Genomic DNA, 26,214 nt, shown 5'->3' on the forward strand with positions numbered 1-26,214 from the left:
GTAGCAACAAGCAGAACAGGTGTGATTTTAGAAACAAGCAGAACAGTTGCGATTGTAGCAACAAGCAGAACAGGTGTGATTGTAGAAACAAGCTGAACAGGTGTGACTGTAGCAACAAGTAGAAGTGATGTTATTGTAGGAACTAGCAGAACTGATGTTATTGTAGGAACTAGCAGAACTGATGTGATTGTAGCAACAATAGAACTGATGTGATTGTAGCAACAAGCAGAACAGTTGTGATTTGTAGCAACAAGCAGCACAGGTGTGATTGTAGCAACAATAGAACTGATGTGATTGTAGCAACAAGCAGAACAGTTGTGATTGTAGCAACAATAGAACTGATGTGATTGTAGCAACAAGCAGCACAGGTGTGATTGTAGCAACAAGCAGAACAGGTGTGACTGTAGCAACAATAGAACTGATGTGATTGTAGCAACAAGCAGAACAGGTGTGATTGTAGCAACAATAGAACTGATGTGATTGTAGCAACAAGCAGAACTGATGTGATTGTAGCAACAAGCAGAACTGATGTGATTGTAGCAACAAGCAGAACTGATGTGATTGTAGCAACAAGCAGAACTGATGTGATTGTAGCAACAAGCAGAACAGGTGTGATTTTAGAAACAAGCAGAACAGTTGCGATTGTAGCAACAAGCAGAACAGGTGTGATTGTAGAAACAAGCTGAACAGGTGTGACTGTAGCAACAAGTAGAAGTGATGTTATTGTAGGAACTAGCAGAACTGATGTTATTGTAGGAACTAGCAGAACTGATGTGATTGTAACTTTACTACAGTATGATTAAAGGCCAGAGCACTAATCCAGACTGCTTTAGTCTGTCTGTCTGCTGATTCCAGGCTAAGGGTTATCGCAGCAATTAAAGTGAGTTAACATTTGCTTCCTGCCACTCAGATCCGAGGGGAATTTGGATTATATAAAAATGTTCTTCTTTCCAATGAACAGGTTGAAAGGTTGTTGTCTGGCTGAGTGAAAAAGTTGAGACATTCTTCATGTCCACTTTTAAGTAGAGGCCTTGCACAGAATGTGTGTGTAGTTATCTTCCTTCCAGTATGGCTGCCTGTAAGCATTGGTAACCACTTTCAAAAGAAAATGCCTAATTATTACGTTCTTGTTGATATATATTTCTCATATATCAACCCATAGCAATCCTTGTTTTGCACATAGCAAAATAGTCTCTTCTATTGCCATGTACAAAACAATGGTTGCTACTGTATGTTACAGGCGGCCATGTTGGAAGACGGAGAACTACACAGAACAGTGCAAGGCCTCTATTGTGTGCATGTGTGTCTGGGGTTGAGGGGTGTGTGCGCTTCCATGTACGTGTGCTTCAATCTTTCTGGGTTTGGCTGAAAGGGAGAATAGTGAATTCAAAACTCCTATATACCTGTTGTCTAGTGTTTGTCGTTGTATCAAGAGCTCAGTCAACCAACCAGAGACGGATTTTTAACTATTATCCTTATCCTGTAGTAAATGCGCCACGCTTTACTGTATATAGGCATTTTCACTGTGAGTCGTGGTGTTTGCAGGGCTATATCTGTATTCTATATTATAGCTATGGAGACGATACTATGGGTCATTTGACAGTAACTATCTCTCCTTCAACATGTGAAAAATAAGTGCGGCTGAGTGGCGCAGTGGGCAAGGCGCTCGCCACTAACGCAGGAGACACTGGGTTCGAGCCCAGCTCTCTGCGTTGCTACCGGTTTGGCCGGTCGTTCATACTAACACAATTGGCAAGTGTTAGAGGGTGGGAAAGCCAGTGGGTGGGGATTGGACGTTGTGGACAGCGACTCCTACAGGTCGGTTGGGTGGCGCCGGTGCGGCGGAAACAGGAAGTAGTGGGGGCAGCGTGAGCCTCCCACGCGTTACTCCTCGCCACAGAGTTCGAGCTGCTGCAGTGAAAAGATGCGACAGGCTGCAAGGCTTCTGTCCTCACTACAGCCGACCAGTGGGAGGCATAGTCTAGCAACGTTCAAGACAGGGGAGGAAAGAATTGGATAATACGAAATTGGGATGGGAGAAAAATAGAAAATGGGGAGAAAAAGTGGACAAAAAAAAACGTGAAAAATAAGATTTTTTTTCATGTATACGTTTGCGTGTTATCCCGTCATGAATATTGTATAGTTTCAGAGTGATCCTGGCTAATTCCTGAAAACGGCGCTATGGAGCGATATGTGAATTTAGCTAAATGCGTTCGTGTTGCTCGCTTGGACATGCTACTGTTTCCAAATCAAAGGTATATAATAGGTATTATGTTTCATCATGAAATGCGTGTTTTGATGCTCTGATCGTCATCAACAGCGTTTGTTTTGAATACTACATTATGTTGATCGACATGAAATCATTGTAGGATCAAGGTGGAATTGACGTCAGATAGTCCTTACCTTTGATTGGGAGTATTCCAAAAATAATATTCCAATTGTCTGATCGCGATTTCCAGTATTGGTGTCCATCGGGTCCCCGACATAATCCGGCACAACACATGCATCGAGGGGCCATGGACGCGTCCCAATGTGATCGGGTGAACCGCTAGACTTGCCTAGACCAAAATTCCACAGTCTGGAACAGGTTTTCAAAGGGTGGGCGATACTGCCACCTAGCAGGATCTGGCCGGTACTGCACTCGCGGGGTCTTCGTATGCCTTTTAACGGTAACATAGAGGTCCGTGACACTGAATAGAATATTAAAATTAAATTAAAATTAAAATCGAAAACGGACCAAATAATGTATATATACGTGATTGGCGTTCAACAGTTGGCGAGCAAACACGTATATATACGTGAATGGCGCAGATTGAGCTTGCAGTATCATATCGATTTAGCATAACAGAGCAGTACAGTCATTAGTCTAATTGACTAGCTAATGGAAGTCATTGCTTTATAATGAGGAAAGACTATTAGGGAATATGCTGTAGGCTATTGGTCAGGCATGTTTGAGACCTTGTGTTCTCTCACTGTTGGTATGGAAATTCTTTCCCTACTATACCAGTTGACTCTTAGTAAATACTCTGTACCTACTGTACTATACCAGTTGACTCTTAGTGAATACTCTGTCCCTACTTTACCAGTTGACTGTTAGTGAATACTCTGTCCCTACTATACCAGTTGACTTAGTGAATACTCTGTCCCTACTGTACCAGTTGACTCTTAGGCAATATTATATCCCTACTATACCAGTTGACTCTTAGTGAATACTCTGTACCTATATACTATACCAGTTGACTCTTAGGGAATACTCTGTACCTACTATACCAGTTGACTCTTTGGTTTTATAGTATGTGTTGGCTAGCACATCAAATGCATGCAATAGGCCATCTGACACTCAAACGTGTTACCACTCTACATTGTCAAGGGTTTAACCAATTATATGTTCCTACTGTATGTATGTATTTTTCAGTTATCTACTGTATACCTATTCCTGTCTTATGGGTCTTCTTATTCCTGGCTGTAGGACATACCTGTACCACTTGTTGGAGTCAACTAACAATATTTGCAACGTGAGCGACGAGAGGACTTTCCTTTTCAAATGTTTACTTGGAAACTTGAATGTCCCAGGTTAAATAAAACCACAGCTACTATAAAACCACACAGCAAAGCAAAGCATAAAAACATTTGAGCATTTATATAAAATGTACATTACTAAATGATGAATTCTTTTTTATCTACTTTTTCTCCTCTTTTTCTATTTTTCTCCCATCCCAATTTAGCCGTGCCAATTCTTCCCTCCCCTGTCTTGATCGTTGCTCGCATGTGCCCCCCACTGGCCGGTTGTAGGGAGGATAGAAGCCCATCGCATGTCCCCTCCGATACATGTGTAGGCAGCCAGTCGCATCTTTTCACCTGCCAGCGCGGACTCATATTTGGCGAGGAGTAACGTGTAGGAGGCTCACACTGCCCCCGCCATTTTCCTGTCTCTGCTGTGCAGGCGCCCCAACTGACCTGTAGGAGTCGCTGTTTACAACGTCCAGATTACCACCCATCGACTTCCCACCCGCTAACTCTGCCAATTGAGTTAGTATGACGGCTGGCCCAAGCCAGAGGCAACGCCGACAGCCGGATTCGATACCGGTCTCTCATGCGTTGGTGACGAGCGCAATGTCCGCTGCGCCACCCAGCCGCCATTAAATTATGCATTTTTGATTACTTATTTTTAATTATAATAAAATATAATGGTGGTAATAATTATGTATGTGTGTGTGTTTCCAGTGGGAGCTGCTGTGGTCCCTCATCCTCCTCTTCACCTTCTCTCTGCTGCTGGTCTGGTTCTACTTCTGGTGGGAGGCTCACAATGACTACAACGAGTTCAACTGGTGAGTGTTCCACGCAGTGTGAACCTATCTGTACTAAGGCTGTCAAAGTTAACGCGGTATTAACGTGTGTGTGTGTGTGTGTGTGATATAGAGAGAGAGGGGGGTGAGAGAGATGAGGAAGGGGCAAGAGAGAAAGAGCTGGGAGAGTGTGTGTGTGTGTGAGAGAGAGGGGGGGGGGTGTGTGATTAATCAGCCCTTGTGTGGGTGAATGTAACAAGCTCCTAATGTTTTCTTTCCCCTATTATTTCATGCACACTTTATTCATTGTTTAAAATTATTATTTTCTTATGTTATTTTGTGCATCACTCTGTTTTGAATTTGATGCAAATTTGCAATGCATGAGGGTCATCTTTTGCGTTAAATGGCTGCATAAAGCAAGCATTTGTTGACTCGCATGTTGATAAGAGTATTAAAACTTGGAACTTGAAAAAGATCCGTTTAAGGTAGGGGAAAAAAGAAGATGCGATTAACTATGGACAATCATGCGATTAATCGAGTTAAATATTTTAATCGATTGACAGCACTAATCTGTACACAAGACAACAGCCATGGGTGAGCACTGTCTTAGCTCTCCTGAGTGGCGCGACCGGGCAGTGCACAATCCAATAATAGTTCCAAGTTCCTATAGGTTGACCGGTCCCCAACAAACAAACAATCCACAGGCTGATCACGATAAGTAGACCCTTGTATCGATGCAGAATGGCGTCCCCCATGTTCCAAGACTCCTGCGTTCCACCTCCTCGTTCCACTGTGCGCCACGAACCTTTCCCCTCCGGAAACATCAGCTGCACCTTATGGGTGGTTGGTTCTGGCTCCCAGTGTGCACAAGTGCACTCATTCCCACACACTCATCAATCAGCTTAACGATTGAAAACCAACAAAGTGTGTGTGTGTGTGTGTGTGTGTGTGTGTGTAGCTGGTATAGTACGCTACAGACATACTAGTATCTCCACGGCTACAGAGCTGTACCATCTCACCCGTCACAACTGCCAATGTTTTTTTTTATCCACTTTTTCTCCCATTTTCTATTTTTCTCCCATCCCAATTTCGTATCATCCAATTCAACCCTCCCCTCTCTCAAATGCTGTTTCTTGCCTCCCACAAGCCGGCTGCAATGTGGACTAAGTCATACATAGCACGAGTCCCCTCCGATACTCGAGGTAACAGCAGTCGCATCTTTCCACCTGCGCAGCGCGATCTTTCAGCGTCAGGGGTCTGGGCTTTGGAGGGGCCCCGCCCCCATCGCTTCCTGATTCTACTGCGCAGGCGCACCAACCGACCTGTAGGAGTCGCTGTCCACAACGCCCGATCCCCACCCATCAGTTTCCCTCCCCCTAATACTGCCAATGTGTATTAGTACGGACGACCAGCTAAACTGAAAGCAATGTGGAGCGCTGGGTTCGAACAGGCGAACACAGCGTCTCCAGCATTCGAGGTGAGCGCCTTGCCCACTGCACCACGCAGCCGCCCCACAACTGCCAATGTTGAAGGGGAATGGAAACACTAGAAATCAAAGGTGATAATTAAATTCAGGAGAGGGAAGATAACAATGAAGGGAGAGACGTGCAGCCACCAAAGGGTGCGGACAATGAAGGGAGAGACGTGCAGCCACCGAAGGGTGCGGACGATGAAGGGAGAGATGTGCAGCCACCGAAGGGTGCGGACGATGAAGGGAGATGACACATGTGAGTTTTCACTCCTGTCTCATCTCCTCTCGACTCGCCGAGTCTGGTGCGTGACCCAAACCACTGAGCCTCTCCTGGCTGCTTTTCAGCACTTAGATGAAAATATTCGCTCAATGGAGGAGAATGACATGGTCATTCGGTCGACATACCGGCTCATTCACGTTAATGGGCTCTCTCTCATTCGGCTTAAACCCAAAAGGTTCCCACACCAGAGCTGTGGAATTTGGCTTTGAAAGCAGGTCCATTTCTCCCGAACTCTGTGTATGCAGTGGGAAAAACAGCCTCCCTGGAGTAACGCAAGTTCACTCATCTTCACTTCAGAATCAGATTTACTGTCTGTCCACTCTTGAGCGGCGCAGTGGTTAGCACTGTTGCCTGACAACAAGAAGGTCTTGGGTTCAAACCCCAGCAGTGGTTATCACTATTGCCTGACAACAAGAAGGTCCTGGGTTCAAACCCCAGCAGTGGTCATCACTGTTGCCTGACAACAAGAAAGTCCTGGGTTCAAACCCCAGCAGTGGTTAGCACTGTTGCCTCCCAACAAGAAGGTCCTGGGTTCAAACCCCAGCAGTGGTTAACACTGTTGCCTCACAACAAGAAGGTCCTGGGTTCAGTGGTTAGCACTGTTGCCTCACAGCAAGAAGGTCCTGGTTTCAGTGGTTAGTACTGTTGCCTCACAGCAAGAAGGTCCTGGGTTCAGTGGTTAGCACTGTTTCCTCACAGCAAGAAGGTCCTGGGTTCAGTGGTTAGCACTGTTGCCTCACAACAAGAAGGTCCTGGGTTCAGTGGTTAGCACTGTTGCCTCACAACAAGAAGGTCCTGGGTTCAGTGGTTAGCACTGTTGCCTCACAACAAGAAGGTCCTGGGTTCAGTGGTTAGCACTGTTGCCTCACAACAAGAAGGTCCTTGGTTCAGTGGTTAGCACTGTTGCCTCACAGCAAGAATGTCCTGGGTTCAGTGGTTAGCACTGTTGCCTCATAGCAAGAAGGTCCTGGCCTGGGTTCAGTTGTTAAATTGTTAAATTAAGATAGATCTGATGCCTATTTCCAGATAATTGTGTTGGTTGAACAGATACAGATAATGACGTCTCCGCACACCCCTACCAAGCAACATATAGTACGTTTAGCAAGTCTGGTCCTGCGGCACTGGTGTTTAAAACATCCGCTTCATGATGGGCAGGACCAGGTGTGGGAGGTGGAAATACTGTAAATGTTTCTACCTCCAATAACCTACGCCAATATCTCATGAAGATATGCCTCCATCTGCTATTTTCTCTGCGGTGGTTGCTGGGGTGTGAGGAGTCACAGCGGCGTGCGCGTACAGCACGTCCGGACGGTTGGAACATTGGAACAGCTGGAGGAGTGATCAGAACGTGATATAATTACCTTGTCGACATAATTGTAATCAGTACCATGGTGTTTAATATAGGGAGACAGACAGGACTCCAGGGGTGGTACTTCCCCCTGTTGCATCCAGTTATCTTCTCCTGTAGTTGATATCATCTTAAAAGTTTAAATGAAATGCTTTCATGCATTCCAAAGTGTCCAAACCAATGTTCCGGGCCGTCTCTCACAATTCATTTTGTGGCATCTTGCAATCTTCAATCAAATACTATTGTTGGACCTTATTTGCTGATCTCTCCTCCACACTAGGACTGTTCTTGCATAGTAAGGTAAACAGGGAAATGTGGAAATGTGGCAAGCGGGCCAATCGCATCTCCCTACGCTGAGTTCCATTGTGGAGGCGCGGCACGTCGGCTCTTTGACTACGAGAGGAGCGAACACCTCTCCGGCTGTGCCCTGGTGACACATTCAGCTTCAGAGGCTTTAGAGGCTTCCCTTACACAGATACTCTTCAGGGTAATTTAAATGGTAAATGCAGTGCATTTATATAGTGCTTTTATCTAAATCGTTTTACAACTTATGCCTCACATTCACACATTCACACACCGACGGTGGAGGCGACCATGCAAGGTGCCAACCTGCTCATCGGGAGCAGTTAGGGGTTAAGTGTCTTGCTCAAGGACACTTCGACACACGCAGCCGGGAGGAGCTCTACCTCCTGGGCCACATATCCAGATGTCTGAACAGATTTCCATTATTCATGATAGTATTTTCAGGACAGCCGGCGCTGACGATTAATATCCCACATCGAAATCCTTCCGCTTTGATTGACGTCTGGGGACAATTTGCCGTGCATCCTTGCACATGCATTCTTCACACACATAACCGATATAAACTGTGAATGAGAGAGGACGGCAAGGTGACAGAAAGGGTGGCTGCAAAATCTGTAAAACATATGGAGGTAAATGGCCCTGACAAAAATCACTCCAATAAACAATCACTTGGACCCGAACGTCAACACTGGCCATTAAAATGTGGAGCAGTGATTTATGTGAACAGGCTCATTCATTTCTTTTATAATTATTTTTATATCCCTGCTGATTTGATCTTATCTCCCTGTACCACAGTGTTATGTGTGTCTGTGTGTCAGTCTGTGTGTCTGTGTGTCACTACCTCCTTGTACCCAGGCCTGTGGTGGTCCAGGTGTCACACGTTTGATCACACTGTCAGGTCCAGTCAGTCACTCCTGACAGGCAGGGAAAGCGGAAACACGAGCCTCGACAATTGAACCCTTCTTCTTACTCCCAGATGAAGACATTGAAGCGCCTGGGAGAAGCATATCATGTTTGGAATAAAGGCTTTTTAAATTGACAATCGGAGCGCCTCAGATTCCTGCCACCTCTGCTTTAGACTCCCATCAGTAGGTCGTCTGCACCACGTCTGTGTTTTAATCGTAAACTAATCGCCACGTCCTGCAGGAGCGCCCGATGTTTTACATTACGGTCATCGTATATTTTAAAAGTTTAAATGAAATGCTTTCATGCATTCCAAAGTGTCCAAACCAATGTTCCGGGCCGTCTCTCACAATTCATTTTGTGGCATCTTGCAATCTTCAATCAAATACTATTGTTGGACCTTATTTGCTGATCTCTCCTCCACACTAGGACTGTTCTTGCATAGTAAGGTAAACAGGGAAATGTGGAAATGTGGCAAGCGGGCCAATCGCATCTCCCTACGCTGAGTTCCATTGTGGAGGCGCGGCACGTCGGCTCTTTGACTACGAGAGGAGCGAACACCTCTCCGGCTGTGCCCTGGTGACACATTCAGCTTCAGAGGCTTTAGAGGCTTCCCTTACACAGATACTCTTCAGGGTAATTTAAATGGTAAATGCAGTGCATTTATATAGTGCTTTTATCTAAATCGTATATTTTTTAGCACTCCTTATTTCATCCATATAAGTCGGTTTTACAGCTGCGCTGTGGGGAATTTATTCAGCGTAAATCAGAGTTGTGCTGAGCAAGAGAAAATCGCCCATGCCGGCTCCTCTGGTCTGCTCCTCTGGTCTGCTCCTCTGGCTCCTCTGGTCTGCTCCTCTGGTCTGCTCCTCTGGTCTGCTCCTCTGGTCTGCTCCTCTGGTCTGCTCCTCTGGTCTGCTGCTCCTCTGGCTCCTCTCGTCTGCTCCTCTGGCTCCTCTGGTCTGCTCCTCTGCTCTGCTCCTCTGGCTCCTCTGGTCTGCTCCTCTGGTCTGCTCCTCTGGCTCCTCTGGTCTGCTCCTCTGCTCTGCTCCTCTGGCTCCTCTGGTCTGCTCCTCTGGTCTGCTCCTCTGGCTCCTCTGGTCTGCTCCTCTGCTCTGCTCCTCTGGCTCCTCTGGTCTGCTCCTCTGGTCTGCTCCTCTGGCTCCTCTGGTCTGCTCCTCTGCTCTGCTCCTCTGGCTCCTCTGGTCTGCTCCTCTGGTCTGCTCCTCTGGCTCCTCTGGTCTGCTCCTCTGGTCTGCTCCTCTGGCTCCTCTGGTCTGCTCCTCTGCTCTGCTCCTCTGGCTCCTCTGGTCTGCTCCTCTGGTCTGCTCCTCTGGCTCCTCTGGTCTGCTCCTCTGGCTCCTCTGGTCTGCTCCTCTGGTCTGCTCCTCTGCTCTGCTCCTCTGGTCTGCTCCTCTGGTCTGCTCCTCTGGTCTGCTCCTCTGGTCTGCTCTGGTCTGCTCCTCTGGCTCCTCTGCTCTGCTTCTCTGGCTCTGCTCCTCTGCTCTGCTCCTCTCGTCTGCTCCTCTGGCTCCTCTGGTCTGCTCCTCTGGTCTGCTCCTCTGGTCTGCTCCTCTGGCTCTGCTCCTCTGGTCTGCTCCTCTGGCTCTGCTCCTCTGGTCTGCTCCTCTGGTCTGCTCCTCTGGTATGCTACTCTGGCTCTGCTCCTCTGGTCTGCTCCTCTGGTCTGCTCCTCTGGTCTGCTCCTCTGGCTCTGCTCCTCTGGTCTGCTCCTCTGGTCTGCTCCTCTGGTCGGCTCCTCTGGCTCCTCTGGTCTGCTCCTCTGGCTCTGCTCCTCTGGCTCTGCTCCTCTGGCTCTGCTCCTCTGGTCTGCTCCTCTGGCTCTGCTCCTCTGGTCTGCTCCTCTGGCTCTGCTCCTCTGGCTCTGCTCCTCTGGTCTGCTCCTCTGGCTCTGCTCCTCTGGCTCTGCTCCTCTGGCTCTGCTCCTCTGGCTCTGCTCCTCTGGTCTGCTCCTCTGGTCTGTTCCTCTGGTCTGCCCCTCTGGCTCCTCTGGCTCCTCTGGTCAGACATGACCAGCGCCACAAAATCCATAAAAAGTACACAGTCAGGGGAGCTCCAGTAGCTCACCGCGTATCTCGGCGCTATTTCGGCGTCGGGGACAACCGTGCGCGTCACGGATCTGGGGTACACGAGTTCGACTCCCGGACTCGCCGTATTTTCTCAGAGTGTCTTTCCCCGATCTATATCCCATTCAACCTGTTTCTGTCGGTCATGCTTGACCAGAAAAAGCGATAAACGCTAAAAGAACCAGCTGACTGGTCAAAGTAAAAAAAAAAAAAAAAAAAAAAAAAAAAAAAAAAGTACAGTCTCGTAAAATGTGAACAACACAAATTATATAGAATATGAATATGAACAACTTGAGCTTGGGAGAGAAGACTAGATGACTAAAACTGTGCCGTGATCTGTATTTATGTAATCCGTGTTTAGATAATGTAATGTAATAATGGAACACATTACACAACAGTATTTTTGGTGTCTTATAAACCTGTGAGGGTTGGGCACTTGTGTGCATGACACGAGAATAAAATAATCAATCAATCAATTAGGGCTGTCTTAAATACTTCGAAGCTTCGAAGCTTTGTTCAATGGCACAAGCTTCGAACATTAAAAAAAAATCGAAGTTAAAAAAAAAAAATAAAAAAAAAATCAAAAAAACATTTTTTTTAACTTTTTTATTTTTATTTTATTTTTACTTCTGTGTGTGTGTGCATGGGGCCATTGGGTGGGGCCGGGGGACAAATACACTGGAGGAAAGTAACCCAGCTCAGCACTGCCCAAATTATATCATCACTATTGCCTGTTTGAAGGATATCATCCTCAAACACATATACACCACCTACACGCCTATTCTCAGTCCTTGCCCCACAATGGTGGAATGAACTACCCACCCCAGTTAGGACAGCCGAATCCCATCCAATCTTTCGCCGTCGACTAAAGACGCACTTCTTCAACCATTATCTGAAATAAAATTTAAAAAATAAAAAAAATCTAACCCTAACTAACCTTACTGTCATGCACTTGTCCTAATAAACTAACCTACACTGTAACACGCAACACTTTGATGAATATTGTTACTCAGCTGATAGAGTTGTATCCTTCCTGATGACCTGTCGTACAGAACTTGTAAGTCGCTTTGGATAAAAGCGTCAGCTAAATGACTAAATGTAAATGTGAATGTAAATGCCTTGTAGAATTCCACACATAAGAAAGAAAGATACTGGGATGAATAAACAAAATTGGAAATAAAATGTAGAAATGCATGCAATACATTTAAATAAATATGAATCTCCATATATGAAATAGAACAGTTAGATAAGGTGCTACTGAGATGTTTTGGTGAGTTCTTTGTTTTTTTGTGGAAGTAGCCCTTCTTAAAAATGCATGAACATTCACTGATAATTGGTCTGTAGTGGAATCTACAAGGTCTACATTGCCAGACCATGTAGAATCCGGACCTTGTAGACTGACATAATTCTGTGCATAGTTTAGTCTACACGGGCCATATTTCAAATAATCAAAATCTTACTTCATTCATCTTAAACATTCTTGATTTGGGGGATTGGTAGTTCCCATGAAATCTGAAGTTGTTCAAACGACAACAGCGATCCACCTTGAATTAAATCACACTGTGTTGGCTGCGTCACAGTCACGAAAGGGGCTACTTACCGTAATTCATTAATCCAATCCACTTTATTTATAGAGCACATTTAAAAACAACAAAGTTTACCAAAGTGCTGTACAAGTCCCACAACATAAGATACAAAAATTAAAATCGAAGCTCGGCCCGAAGCTTCGATTGCCAAAAAAAGGTCAGCCCTACAATCAAGAACAGTGCCCAAAGTTACCTTGCTTGAAGAATCGTCTTTTGTCTCTTATTCGCCGTGTTCAAACCGTGCATGATTGTAAAATTGTAAACGTTGTTTACATTAAGATTTAAAGACCATAAAGTCATGTTGGGTAATGCCCCCCCCCCCCTAAGGGATTAGGATTAAAGGAGAACTTCACTGTTAATGAGTTTGAATGTGGCCACCAGTGAATCCCTTTGTTGTGTTAATTACAGCTCAATGAAATGATGTAGATGAAAAAATTGCAATCCGTATCTCTATTCTTTCATCTACATCATTTAATTGAGCTGTAATTAACACAGCACAAGGATTCTGTGTCCTCTGATGACATCACAGGAGGAGATATTCAAACTCCTTAACTCTCAATAACGGTCAAACTAAATTAATGTGCAAAACAGAGCCTTGGGATACGTGTGGGATTATGTGTCGAATAAACCAGCGTTGTTTTTGAAGTGCCCCTTTAACTTCACACCCGGAAATACACAGGCTGACCAGGAAAATTATCCAAGCAGAGTTATACTGTATGGTTCTTTATTGCAAGGGTTCAATATAAGTACAGAGGAACAGCCTTGACATTTGAGTGTACACCGTGGGGAGCCTTGTCTTACACATTACATGCTATGATTTGCTTTGTCCCCCCAAGGGCATTTTCCTCTCCGCCTCGCCCACCACCCCTATCTTTCACCTCCTCCTCTCTCCTCCCCCTTTTCTCCTGCTGTCAGCGATCTCTCTCTCTCTACAATGTCCCCGTTTTTTCTCCTCTCCTCGTTTTCCACTGCAAAAACCCGACGAGCTGAGCAAGGGATTTTATCTAGTGTAATCGTGCCTATTTCTAGATATGTTGCGATCTCGTTAAGTGAAACTTGCTTACTGCACTTGTTCCAGGATGCATTTGTCGTCGTCCCCCCCCCCCCCCCCCATCCCCATATCTACCCCCCTCCAGAGGCCCAGTCTGTATGTATCTGTCCCTGTGGCTCAGTGGCGGGCATGGGCTCCTACAGGCTTTATGCCGTTGTATTGACAAGAGGCCACAATCATCACTGCTGTGGCCCTGCTGTGCCCACCGCAATCACTGATTGGTGTGGTGAGATATCGGATTCGGCCATATGCATGCCATGTCATCTCAGGTGGAGAGAGGGATGGGGAGGGAGAGAGGGGGGAGGGAGGGGGAGAGAAAGATGGAGGGTCAGAGAGAGAGGGGGGAGAGAGAGAGAGAGAGAGAGAGGGGAGAGAGAGAGAGGGAGAGTGAAAACATGCGGCCTTGGCCAGAAATGGGGCGAGCGAGGGAACAGCAGGCGGGCTATCTTTGTTCCTCTCCTTGCTTCCTGTGCCCTTAATGAGGCAACAACCATTCATCAATAATTTGCCTCCTGACTTGTTACCATAACGATTACATAATCTCCTTGGCCCCGATTCTGTCCCGCGGCCTAGCAACCGCCTCCAAGCTCCTTTTGGAGCTACTGCCTCAGTCTTTGTTGTGTTGGATTCATCTGTGTTTGGCTTTATTGCAACAATAAAGCGTTAAGCTCAAGGGCACTGGATAGGTGTCTGTGGAAGAATTAGAAAGAGGCTTGTGTTCAGGCGTGGTTGTAACCGCAGTAGTTGGCCCAACTAACTGATTTCCCCTGGTTTCACCGAGACTCCCTCTGTGATGTGAGCTTGTTACAGCTTTTATACTGTATCAAGGTTACATTCACATCGCCATTCCTTGCAAGATAAACAGTTTTTCTTGTTGTTGTTAATCACCCTTTACCTAACCAGCTGTTGGCTATGATATGATGCTGATAATCCAGTATGATTATATTATGATATATAACTATTGTCGCTGTTGTGTGACAATCTTGTATCCACATTTGTTCACTTTCATGTTCCGACCTGAATTGAAAATGTACACTGTATTCAATTTCCCGAACCTACTGTAGGAATCCCAATTTTTTTTCTTAATTCCTGATTTTTTTTTTTTGAGATACAAGGTTTCGGCCAGACGGCTTCTCTGAGGTAATGTGGTGTCGTCCTGCTCCTCCAGGTTCCTGTACAACCGCTCCGGGGTGTGGAGCGACGGCACCGTGCCCATCCTGGCCACCACCGCCGCCGGCTTCACCTACATCGCCTTCCTAACGGTCAGTCCGCCAGGGAGAAATCAGGGCATTAAAAAAGTCTTAACATTTATTCAATTCATACTGTAATTCTCAAGCCCGGCTGTCAGGAGATGAAATAATATAAAATATATGAAATGTTTTTGTATTCAAGTTGTTGTTTTCTGTGGGGCGACCGGGAGCTCGGTGCGAGAGCTCGTATGGAACGTGGCAAGAATTGAAATGGACTGCATTTATATAGCGCTTTTACCCAAAGCACTTTACAATTTATGCCCCACATCCACTCACACATTCACACACCGACGGCAGAGGCAACCATGCAAGGTGCCAACCTGCTCATCGGGAATAGTTAGGGGTTAAGTGTCTTGCTCAAGGACACATCGACACACGGCCTGGGATAAATGGGAATCGAACCGGGAACCTTCCAATTACCAGACAACGCTCTACCTCCTGAGCCACTGTCGACCCCACTTTAAATTGGCGCACAAGTGCAGCCGCCAGTGTCGTTATGTGGTTTCTTTCTTTTGTTAGTGTGGTCGTGAAATTACATTTAGCTCTAAGTGGTATTAAAAAGTCTTACATTTAACTTGTTGAAACCTGCAGATTCCCTGAAGATGGACAGCTGTGTTAAGTGTAGAACATGTTCTGCAGATGGACAGCTGGGTTAAGTGTAGAACATGTTCTGCAGATGGACAGTGTAAGTGTAGAACATGTTCTGCAGATGGACAGTGTAAGTGTAGAACATGTTCTGCAGATGGACAGTGTAAGTGTAGAACATGTTCTGCAGATGGACAGCTGGGTTAAGTGTAGAACATGAAGGTAGAACCCACACACTGAGCTATAACTTGGATTTCTTTAGTGAACGGACAACATTTCGATCCACGATGGATTGATAAATGACCCATCGAAGGTCCATTATTGATGTAAATGTTGACTTAATTGATAAACGAGTCTAAACCTCGGTCTGTTCTCAAACATCCACTGAGAAGGCTGATAATGGTGTGCCCCATAAGGCTTGGGGGATATGGCCAAAATAGCATATCACAATAGTGTTTACGGTATAACAGTGTTTGATGGTATTTAGTTGTCCAGTACAAATTACATAAAAGGGTAAAATAGTGCTTCACAGCAAATAAATAGTAAATTATATAAAATGACATTACATAAAATTACAAATGATATGTTACTTTACGTCTATTTTACTGCTGTGAAGCACTTTGGGCTGCAATTCCTATATGAAAGGTGCTATACAAATAGCGTTTATTATTATTATTACATTATCTTGTAATACAATGACTACATCACTACATTATCTTCTAATACAATTGCTCATGGTGCTATTTCATTCAAAACAATCTATTTTCTTTATGTTTTTAATACTGCTGCAAGCATACATGTTTTTGAGTATATTCTTTACAGTAAGTATGTATATTATTTTACAATGTATATATTGTGTATGACGGTATAGTATAAATCCGTATCTTTGCATGAATTCACGATGGTCTACATTCATATTGGGCTGCATACCTCCCAGCCCTGGTGCCAAACAGCAGCTCCCCGGGGGGTTCAGGGTGAGATATAGTGGCAGCAAACTGACAAACACCAATGGTCCATGTTAACGTGTGCAAGTTGTTATTTTGAAGGCAGGTGTTGACCCATTTATTTTCCTAAATTGCGCATGTGTCTCCATGTGTGTGTCATGTACGTGTCTCCATGTGTGTGTCATGTACGCGTCTCTCCATGTGTGTGATGTGTGTGTGTGTGTGTGTGTGTGTGTGTGTGTGTGTGTGTGTGTGTGTGTGTGTGTGTGTGTGTGTGTGTGTGTGTGTGTGTGTGTGTGTGTGTGTGTGTGTGTGTGTGTGTGTGTGTGTGTGTGTGTGTGTGTGTGTGTGTGTGTGTGTGTGATGTACACGTCTCTCCATGTGTCGTGTGTCTTTCAGATTTTAGCACTTTGCCATGTAGCAGCTGGGCAGCAGCTGAACCTGCACTGGTTCCACAAGGTAATCCAACCCAATGTGAGAGTGTTTGTCTGTGTGTGTGTGTAGTGTGTGTGGTGGGTGGTCGTCGGTATGCACCGCGTTGGTGTGTATGCGTGTGTCTGCTGCGTGTCTGTGTGTAGGTCAGTGACACTGACCAACTGAACTTGTCCTGACCTCAGTGTTCAGATCATGGTGTCCTGGGGAGGTTACCAACGTCCCAGTAAGTGACATGGCTTGGGATGTTGTTATATAACCAAACAGAGACATTCCTCAGGGTATAAAATGAGTCAGCGCTGTTGATACGTGCACAAGTGTGTGTTTGTTTGTTGGTGTGTGTGTCTGTGTTGGTGCTTGTGTTTGGGTCTGCATAGTAGTGCTGCATGATTAATCTAATCGCAATTGCAATCGCGATGTCAGCCTGTGCAATTATATAACCGCAAAAAAGGCTGTGTGCTGAATGCATGCGAGTGAAAGCCTGCGACTTCTCGCATTAAATGTCCAAATCAGAGTTGTTAAAGAGCAAGCAATCATACGTACTTACTGAAGTCACAGGAGTCTTCAATAACATTTGAATGGTAATCCATTTTGTGAACACATTTGATGAAACAACATCTTTGTTGGCAGACGGCTCCGGCTTCTTATCAACACTGCTATCCAACGTTGCCAAGCAAAGCGTGCGTAGCTCGACCCGTTTAACGTTAAGTAACTTGTTCCGCTGGGAAAGACCGTTCATCTCGGCATACAACTTGGTTTAATCCAAAAGGAAATCTAAGTAACTATTGGAGGCTGTTGGGGTCAAAAAGGGTAACGTGATTAAAATATATATAATATACAATGATATATAAAAATTGCATGTTGTTAAGTTTATGTTTGAGTTGAGAAATTCACATTTCAAAAGTATCAGTAATCTCTGCATTCACCTAGATAACCAAGCAAGTAGACTCATGACTCATATTTACTATATTGCAATCACAATCGCAAATCGCAATATTGTCCACAATAACCGCAATCACACTATTTCACCAAATCGTGCAGCCCTACTGTGTGTGTGTGTGTGTGTGTGTGTGTGTGTGTGTGTGTGTGTGTGTGTGTGTGTGTGTGTGTGTGTGTGTGTGTGTGTGTGTGTGTGTGTGTGTGTGTGTGTGTGTGTGTGTGTGTGTGTGTGTGTGTGTGTGTGTGTGTGTGTGTGTGTGTGTGTGTGTGTGTGTGTGTGTGTGTGTGTGTGTGAGACAGCCCGTCTCTCACCCCCTCCCCTCCCTCCACACACAGATAGGGGTGACCGCTGCTCTGCTCAGCACCATCATCGGAGTCGTATCTGTCAATCAAACCTGGGGGGAGGAATGGGCTGTTGTTCCCATATCATTACAGGTCAGTAGACTGCATTCACACAGCAAACATACTATAATAATACCACTGCAGGTCAATAGACTGTATTCACACAGAAAACATACTACAATAATATACCACTGCAGGTCAATAGACTGTATTCACACTGCAAACATACTACAATAATGTATTGCTACAGGTCAGTAGACTGTCTGCCAATGCTGTATTCACACTGCAAAAACACTACAGTACAAGAGTACAGTAGCAAGTGTTGTTTTCTTTGTCTTCAGATTTACCAAGCGTATATCTGGATATTTCAGAGGGCAAATAAAGGCTTTTTCTTCTTCACTTGTTTTTTTTTATCACCTGCTTTGATGCTCCTACAGACCTGTCATCAGAACAAGTTCTCATCGTTGAGATGATTTCTCAAAATGATTTCTCCTAATTAAAAGGAACGTCACTTATTTTCTATTTCAATGTATGTGTTCGCACCAATTTGCTAAAAGCAATGGGAGTGGCCTATCGCGAAAGGGTAAAATAAAGAAGTGTATTTTTTTCTCCCCTTTCTTTTGTCATCTGTCCATCTCATTGTGGTATGTCACATCATGTTATATTAAGGTATGTTATGCCATGTTATGCCATGTTAAATAGCAGTCGGATAACATATTATTTCTCCAAAGCTAGCTATCAGGTGTGACATCACAGCTCTGGTGTCTCTCTCTCTCTACTCCAGGCTACAGGCCCATTCCTCCACATAGGGGCGCTTGTCGCGGTCACAGCGCTGGCGTGGATAGTGGCTGGACAGGTCGCCCGCTCTGAGAAAACAAGTAAGTCCTACCCAAAGTAGGTACCTAAACACGTACACACACACACACTCACACAAACATACACACACACACACACACACACACACACACACACACACACACACACACACACACACACACACACACACACACCAGGAGGGTGGTAAATGATCAACAGCATGTACACAGAGAGGCTAGGACCTCCAGGGTGTCTGAGATAGTGAACATTCCTATGGGCCCATGTCATGTGTTAAAAGCCAGGACACCTACAGTTGCCACTGTAGTAGAGCTGTTCTCCACTTAAAAGCACTTTGTGTAAGATTTCCAATCACTTGGAAGGAGGACCGTGTATACTCAGCCACATGCAAATAATGGGGAATATGTAAAGAAAAAAAAAACATTGTATGTTTTTTCACCATGGTAAAAAGAAACGCCATGTACTACGTGCTTTATGGCGCAATTCCATCCCCGTGGCGATAAGCTAGTATAAAATGGCGGGTACCTATGAATTCCTCAAGTTGTCTAAATTCCAATGCGTTTTCTTTGCACCCGCTGGGCCATGTCGCTGCTTCCTCGTATTGGTTTGTGGTTACAGGCTGTAAAACATTAACAAGGACGCAGAGATACGGCCGACATCACTGGCTTTGTGAGGTCCTAGCGGGCTCAGCTTTAAAGCTAGAACCTCTTCCTCCGTAATCCTGATATCTAGCGAGCTGGTAATGTTGTGAGAAGGTTGTATTAGTTGTGAGCGGTACAGTAAGTGGGTAAGTAACCAGAAGGGGGTGTTGAATATGCAAATATCTTTGAGTGGTAGCCAATCACCATCTTCACACATTATTTTAGCGAATATTGTATCTCTTTATATCTGCCTTTTTAGAATAAAGGGGATTATTATGTATGTATATTATCTGCCTTTCTAAACTAAAAGGGAATCGTATCTCTGTATATCTGCCTTTCTAGACTGAAAAGGAATATTATCTCTGTAATATTATAGGAATATTATAGCTGTCAGCCCAGGGGAATATTGTATCTCTGTATATCTGCCTTTCTGGACTAAAGGGGAATATTATATCTTTAGAGCTGCCTTTTAGAGTAGTCAGCCAAGGGGAATATTATCTCTGTAGAGCTGCCTTTGTCAGCCAAGCAGAATATTATCTCTCTAGAGCTGCCTTTTACAGTAGTCAGCCAAGGAGAATAATATCTCTGTAGAGCTGCCTTTTACAGTAGTCAGCCAAGCTGAATAATATCTCTGTAGAGCTGCCTTTTACAGTAGTCAGCCAAGGGGGATATTGTATCTCTGTATACATCTGCCTTTCTAGACTAAAAGGGAATATTATCTGCCTTTCTAGAATAGTCAGCCAAGGGGAATATTATCTCTGAAGAGCTGCCTTTTTGAGTGGTCAGCCAAGGGGAATAGTATCTCTGTAGAGCTGCCTTTTTGAGTGGTCAGCCAAGGGGAATATTATCTCTGTAGAGCTGCCTTTTTAGAATAGTCAGTCAAGTGGCATATTATCTCTGTAGAGCTGCCTTTCTAGAATAGTCAGCCAAGGGGCATAATGTCTCTTGTCAACATACTTGCACAAGCCAGGGAACATTGTGATTGCCTGACAAAGGACCCCAAGAACGAGCTCAAACTAATTAAAAGTGATAGGGAATTTGTTTGAATTATATCAAACTTGGAACTCACTTCCTTGTTTAACGTCACAATTTACTCACTTCTGTCTTCACGTTGGAGGGAATATGACATGAGCTTCCTCCACAAGCAAAACAAATCCCAACAAGACAGAGAGTGTGGTCGTGAGGGTTAATTATGTCTGCATCTCCCAATAACGGATGGCGTTAGCTGACTGGAGAAAGTTCAAGACTGCTCTGGTTTACGGCCACTAGTTGTCGTTGGAAAGAGCAACGAGGCTCAACGGATACTAATAATGTACTTTACTGTGTAGGTGTTGAGATGCTCAGTTCAGCAGCGCGGATTGGCTTGGCTAATTTCTTCCACTTTTCATCTCTCTCTCACTTAACATTGCCTCGGCAGAAGCCAGGCAGCGCGAGATCGCCATCTGTTGGAATACAAGGCACACTACTTTAACTGTGATTCTGGGACTCTGGAAAGCAGATAACAAAATTGTTAGTGGGGCTAAGCGTTATCTTCTCCAATGCTCCCAATTTTGATTTCACTCATATCATTGCAGTTCAAGCTTTTAATATTTCACCAGGTTCAAACGAAAGTTGGAACTTCGATTTGAAAAGCGAAGCGGCTGATTGGCGCAGTGGGCAAGGCGCTCGCCTCTAACGTAGGAGACGCTGGGTTCGAGCCCAGCTCTCGGCGTTGCTACCGGCTGGCCGGTCGTACTAACACAATTGGCAAGTGTAGAGGGTGGGAAAGCCGGTGGTTGGGGATTTGACGTTGTGGACAGCGACTCCTACAGGTCGGTTTGGTGACGCCGGTGCGACGGAAGCAGGAAGTAGCGGGGGCAGCGTGAGCCTCCCACGCGTTACTCCTCGCCACTGAGAGTTCGAGCTGCTGCGGTGAAAAGATGCGACAGGCTGCCTCCTCGTGTACCGGAGGGGACACGTGATGCAAGGCTTCTGTCCTCACTACAACGACCTGTGGGAGGCATAGTCTAGCAACGTTCAAGACAGGGGAGGGAAGAATTGGATAATACGAAATTGGGATGGGAGAAAAATAGAAAAATGGGGAGAAAAAGTGGAAAAGGAAAAAAAATAAAAGCGACAGCCCTTACTAAGAAACAGTATCTTTCTTTACATTACCTTACACAAGCAGCGTCTTTGTCGTGACTGTATACAAGGCCATTGCTATTGTAGCGGATGCCCCGACAAAGAGATGTTTGTCTGCATTGTTAGCATTGTGTTGGGCAATAGAAGCTTGCGATGAATACGTCTCTTGGTCATTATTCCTCTTCAGTTCAGCATCTCTGCTACAAGCACCTACAGTATACGGGCGCGTGTGTGTATGTGGGCTGAGCTACCTTGGTGAAGGCTTTCAGTTGCCTGCCGGTAATAAGAGTTGTACTGAAGCATTCAACCTGCTGGCCCCTGAGGCTGACCTTGAAACCAATACTTGTGGGTGTGTGTGGGTGTGTGCGCCTAAAACATCCTTCACCACAGACGTTGAGTGATACACACAGCTATGGCTATGCCTGTTTGCCTGTTTGGGAGTTTTGCCTGTTTGGGAAACAGACGGTGTACTGTAAACACAGTGACAACAAGTTGGCACGTCACGCTCACAGCCCGTTATATTAGATTTCCAGTGTTGATTGAGAGACCTAGCAAAAACACTAAATTGGTCCTCGTCAGTACAGTACAAAGTCAAACAATGTCTTAATTTGCTGTAAGACGTCAGTAGGAGTTCCCAGGCAGGGTCCCACCCACTGGCACCGCACGCCCCAAAGGGAACGGAACCATGATTCAATTTGCTTGTTAAATGTAATAGTTCTGAACATTTCAGTTTCAGTTTAATGCTATTTCACATTTATCATTACCATGAAGTCCACTATGATTACATTTTTTTCTTCATATATACCTAATCATGTAACGTGATATATCGGTATAGAAAAAAAGTCCTTCTGATTATTGTGATATTTATTTGTAGTATACACCTGTACATTGTATATTACTATTGCACTTTACTGTTACATTTGCACTCTGGTTGGATGCCAAACATTTGCATCTAATCTATCACTGTTTCTGAACTCCCCCATTCACATAATCCATCAATATTATTGATAAATAAGGGCAAAGCTTCAGTATTTTAAAAAGCGTGTCTTTCCTCCCCAGAGTTCCAGGTGGGGGTGTTGCTGCTGTACCTGAGCGTGTTGCTGGGTCTCTACATGGCCCCCCTCTCCATCACCTCCCCCTGCATCATGGACCCCAGCGACCTCAAGCCACGCCCCGAAGTCATCGGCCACCAAGGAGCCCCCATGGTGAGTCACCTGACCTCCGTCGTCCAATTCGAACGTGAGGATTTTTAATCTATACGTTGAGTGATCTCGATGTTACCTTCACAGAGGGCAGCGCTAGCTCCTCTACTGTACGCTTCTCGCTTTCTTTGGTTTCTGTTCATTTCTCCTACCCGGGGCTATTCTAGTATATTAATGACCCTGCAGACCTCAAGCTGAAAATAGCCCAGGCGGGGATAGGCTTGCTGTAGGCAGTCAATGCCTGATGTATGGCAGAGAGCAAGCAGGAAGAGACAGACTGCTAGATTATTCACAGCCTTGCCAGGCTTAAAGAGAGAGAGTGTGGGGGGGGGGGGGGGGGGGGGGGGGGGGCACTTTAGCAACCTGGTATGAATCAACTGGAGATTTTATGTGATTGATTTGTGTTGTGTCCCCCATGCTGGCGAGGTCGGAGGAGGGTCTAGAGAAGATTGTCTCGGGTGGCATCTCGCAAAACCGCTCGACAGATTTTGATGAAACATGGTGGGAGCGACATTCTTGCGCGCCACAGCGATCTGCGCGGCAACCCCGTCCACTGTACTGCCCTGCAGAAGCTAACCAGCACTGCAGTAACTATGCAAACAGTGAAACTGAGAAAAATGCCTTTAAAGTTCTTTGACTATCCAGTAATTTTGTAGTTACTGCGATTCTTTATACCCTTTTCTTGCAAGATAAAACATATATTGAGGGGCGGCTGGGTAGCGCAGTGGAGAATGCACTCGCCTACCACCGCAGAGACTCTGGGATTGAATACAGCTGTCAGCGGTACCTCCGGCTTGGTCAGTCGTCCCTACTAACACAATTGGCAGTGTTAGAGGGTGGGAAGCCGGCGGGGTATGTGTCCTGGTCGTTGTAAACTGCTGTTCCTACTGGTCGGTCGGGGCGCCTGTTCAGCAGGGAGGGGATCGGGGGGAAATAGCGTGAACTAGGGCTGCACGATTTTGGGAAATAATCTAATTGTGATTTTTCGGACAGATATTGCGATCGTGATTAAATTTGCGATTATAATCAAAAAATATTTAAGCAGCCCCACAGAGGTTTATTGTAAAATGCGGCTTGCATCTGGCTTACGCGGTGGGTCTTTTTGGGACACCGAGCCTGAAAATCTTTCTTTTTACCTGGGAATCGATACCGGTACCAAACGGTACCTTTTTTTCTGTACTTTACTCTCCCTATCTGAAGTCTAAACTTCACAACAAACAATCTAAAACCCCTTACCTCCCTCTCCCAAACCGATCTTGTATCTCAATGGGACTTCCTGGTAAATATATATATTTTTTTTAAGTTACAAAAAAATATATATATATTTGCGATTTATTTTTTTTTGCGATTTGATAATTGCATCATTCCAAATCGCGATTTCGATTGAAAATCGATTAATCGTGCAGCCCTGGCGTGAACCTCTGCACGCGTTACATTCCCCCAGTGAGAGTCCTCGCTGTCAGGTGAAAAGAAGCGGCATATATTGAGAGTTCAATTTCACTTATAACTCGATTTAGTTAGCTTCTGCAGGGCAGTGTACTCTCTCTGTGTGGTGATGGTACAAACTAGGGATGCTCCGATATTGATATCGGATATCGGCCCCGATATGACTAAAATAGCTGGATTGGGTATCGAAAAAAAGAAAATTATATATATATTAGGGCTGGGACTTTATTCCATATTAAATTAATTCATTTTCAAATCGCATTCATTTCAATTAATTAACTACAGAAAGAATTAAAAGTAAAAAAAAATGTATGCATTTAATCGCATGATGATTTTTCTTTATTGTGTACGAATGTTACCTTTCAGAAAGGAGACCAGACTCATGCGTGCTATAAGTATAAAGTATAATAAATCGCAAATAACTTTTTTTCTTAGTCTGGTTTATTCATATAAAAAAATTAAATAAGAGTAATTGAGATCAATCAAGAGTTATTTTTTTTAATGGTCAACTGTTCTGGAATGTACTTGAAAGTACTGCGTTTTACTTTTACCTCGAAAGTGCTTGAGTTTACAAAAGGTCCTTTGCGCTATATATATAATTCCTAAAATTGCAGCACTTTGTTAAAAATTTCATTGATCTGTTGGTCTGTGTAGTAGCTAATACAGGATTTTGCTGCTTAAACGTATGTATAATGTATTGATTCACTCGTATACCAAAATTAATTTGAATTGAAAATTTTTGCTTTTCGCATCAAATATTGATATGCGATTAAAATGTGATTAATTTAGATTAATTAACTATAAAGTCTCAAATTAATTCGATTAAAATCTTTAATCGAGTGCCACCACTAATCTATATCAGATATATATTATTATTATAATTTTTTATATATAATATAATATAATAATACAATTCAGTACATTTATATCTGTGTTCATTTGTTACATTTTGTTTCACTAAGTTAGGAAAGTAATGTTTTAAGTCAAGCCTGATGTTGCCTTGCACAAAAGAATGATCCCAGTCTCTTCCACACAGTGAGGCATACAGTTTATTAATTGAACAATGGGTATCGGATCGGTACTTGGTATCGGCCGATACCCAAAGCCCAGGTATCGGTATCGAGACTGAAAAAGTCGGATCGGTGCATGCATCCCTAGTACAAACCAAAGCTAAAGACACACAGCGCATGTTGTTTATCCAAATACCGCGTGCGCGTTACCATACAGGATAAATATCGCCCCTATAAACACAAACCTGCTTTGTCAGCTCTCTTCTAATGTCACGTCTATTGACATGTCACCTTTGAGCAGCGTAGGTTCCAGTAAGTATGCAGTTGAAACCTTATAAAGTTGATTTAGAACGAGTACCCAAGCACGCTGCAGTTTGGGCTGCTTGATTTATGGATCCGTTTGTTTTATTCGAATTGCATACTTACCTGAAGATGGATTTATGTATGCGGCACACCATTCACATTCAACATTCACAAGTTAGCTGTGTAACACGGCTACGGAATACTGAATTCCACTGTGCAACTTTAAGATTTGATTCGGATTAGATTAAAATGTATTGACATTATACAGCACAAGTACAGTACAACGATAAAGACGTTTGGCATCCAACCAGAGTGCTAATGTAACAGTAAAGTGCAATAGTGATATACAATGTACAGGAGATCAGATGTATGTACAGAGTTGTGATATTAATATGTACAGTGATACAGGTATAAAGACAGTATGGTAGTAGTCATACTGGCCAGCAGCGTAACTAGTAAGAGTAGGTAAGGGATATGTACAGATGTAAATATAGGATCTACTATCTACAGATGTGTAAAATAATTATGTGCAGGTATATACAGATAGATGGATAGATATATATACGGTAAGACTATACAGAATTATTGTACATGCTATCTATCATACAGAGTTATAAGGGTTATATGCAGGTATTATAAGTAGGTATATAGAAGGATTATATTATATATAAACATACACAGCCTGTGAAATAAACAAATAGCTTGCTGGCATGGTGATGCGTTGGTGTCTTACATTCTGTGATCATATTAAAGAACAAGGAAAACACAAGTTCTCTATTTCTCTGCGCATTACCAAGGCAACGGGCTGCCAGTGGGTGTTGATATTAAAGTTTAGAATAGCCGGCGTGCG

At 44.4% G+C, this 26,214-nt stretch overlaps 1 protein-coding gene across 2 annotated transcripts in view; it reads left to right on the forward strand.

Moving 5' to 3' along the window:
- The window catches only part of gdpd5b (glycerophosphodiester phosphodiesterase domain containing 5b), a 167,248-nt gene that overhangs the window by 110,465 nt on the left and 30,569 nt on the right, over positions 1 to 26,214 (forward strand). For both annotated transcript variants that reach the window (XR_014620488.1, XM_084328922.1), the window contains exons 3-8: positions 4,225 to 4,328; positions 14,484 to 14,577; positions 16,494 to 16,553; positions 17,802 to 17,900; positions 18,592 to 18,685; positions 22,463 to 22,608. Coding sequence is in view for 1 of the 2 variants with exons in the window: in XM_084328922.1 (XP_084185048.1) it covers positions 4,225 to 4,328; positions 14,484 to 14,577; positions 16,494 to 16,553; positions 17,802 to 17,900; positions 18,592 to 18,685; positions 22,463 to 22,608 (597 nt within the window). In the remaining variant the exon portion in view is untranslated. The remainder of the gene's footprint in view (positions 1 to 4,224; positions 4,329 to 14,483; positions 14,578 to 16,493; positions 16,554 to 17,801; positions 17,901 to 18,591; positions 18,686 to 22,462; positions 22,609 to 26,214) is intronic.

Source organism: Notolepis coatsorum (genome assembly GCF_963971535.1).
Source record: "Notolepis coatsorum genome assembly, chromosome: 1".
In the NCBI taxonomy this organism is placed as follows: domain Eukaryota; kingdom Metazoa; phylum Chordata; class Actinopteri; order Aulopiformes; family Paralepididae; genus Notolepis; species Notolepis coatsorum.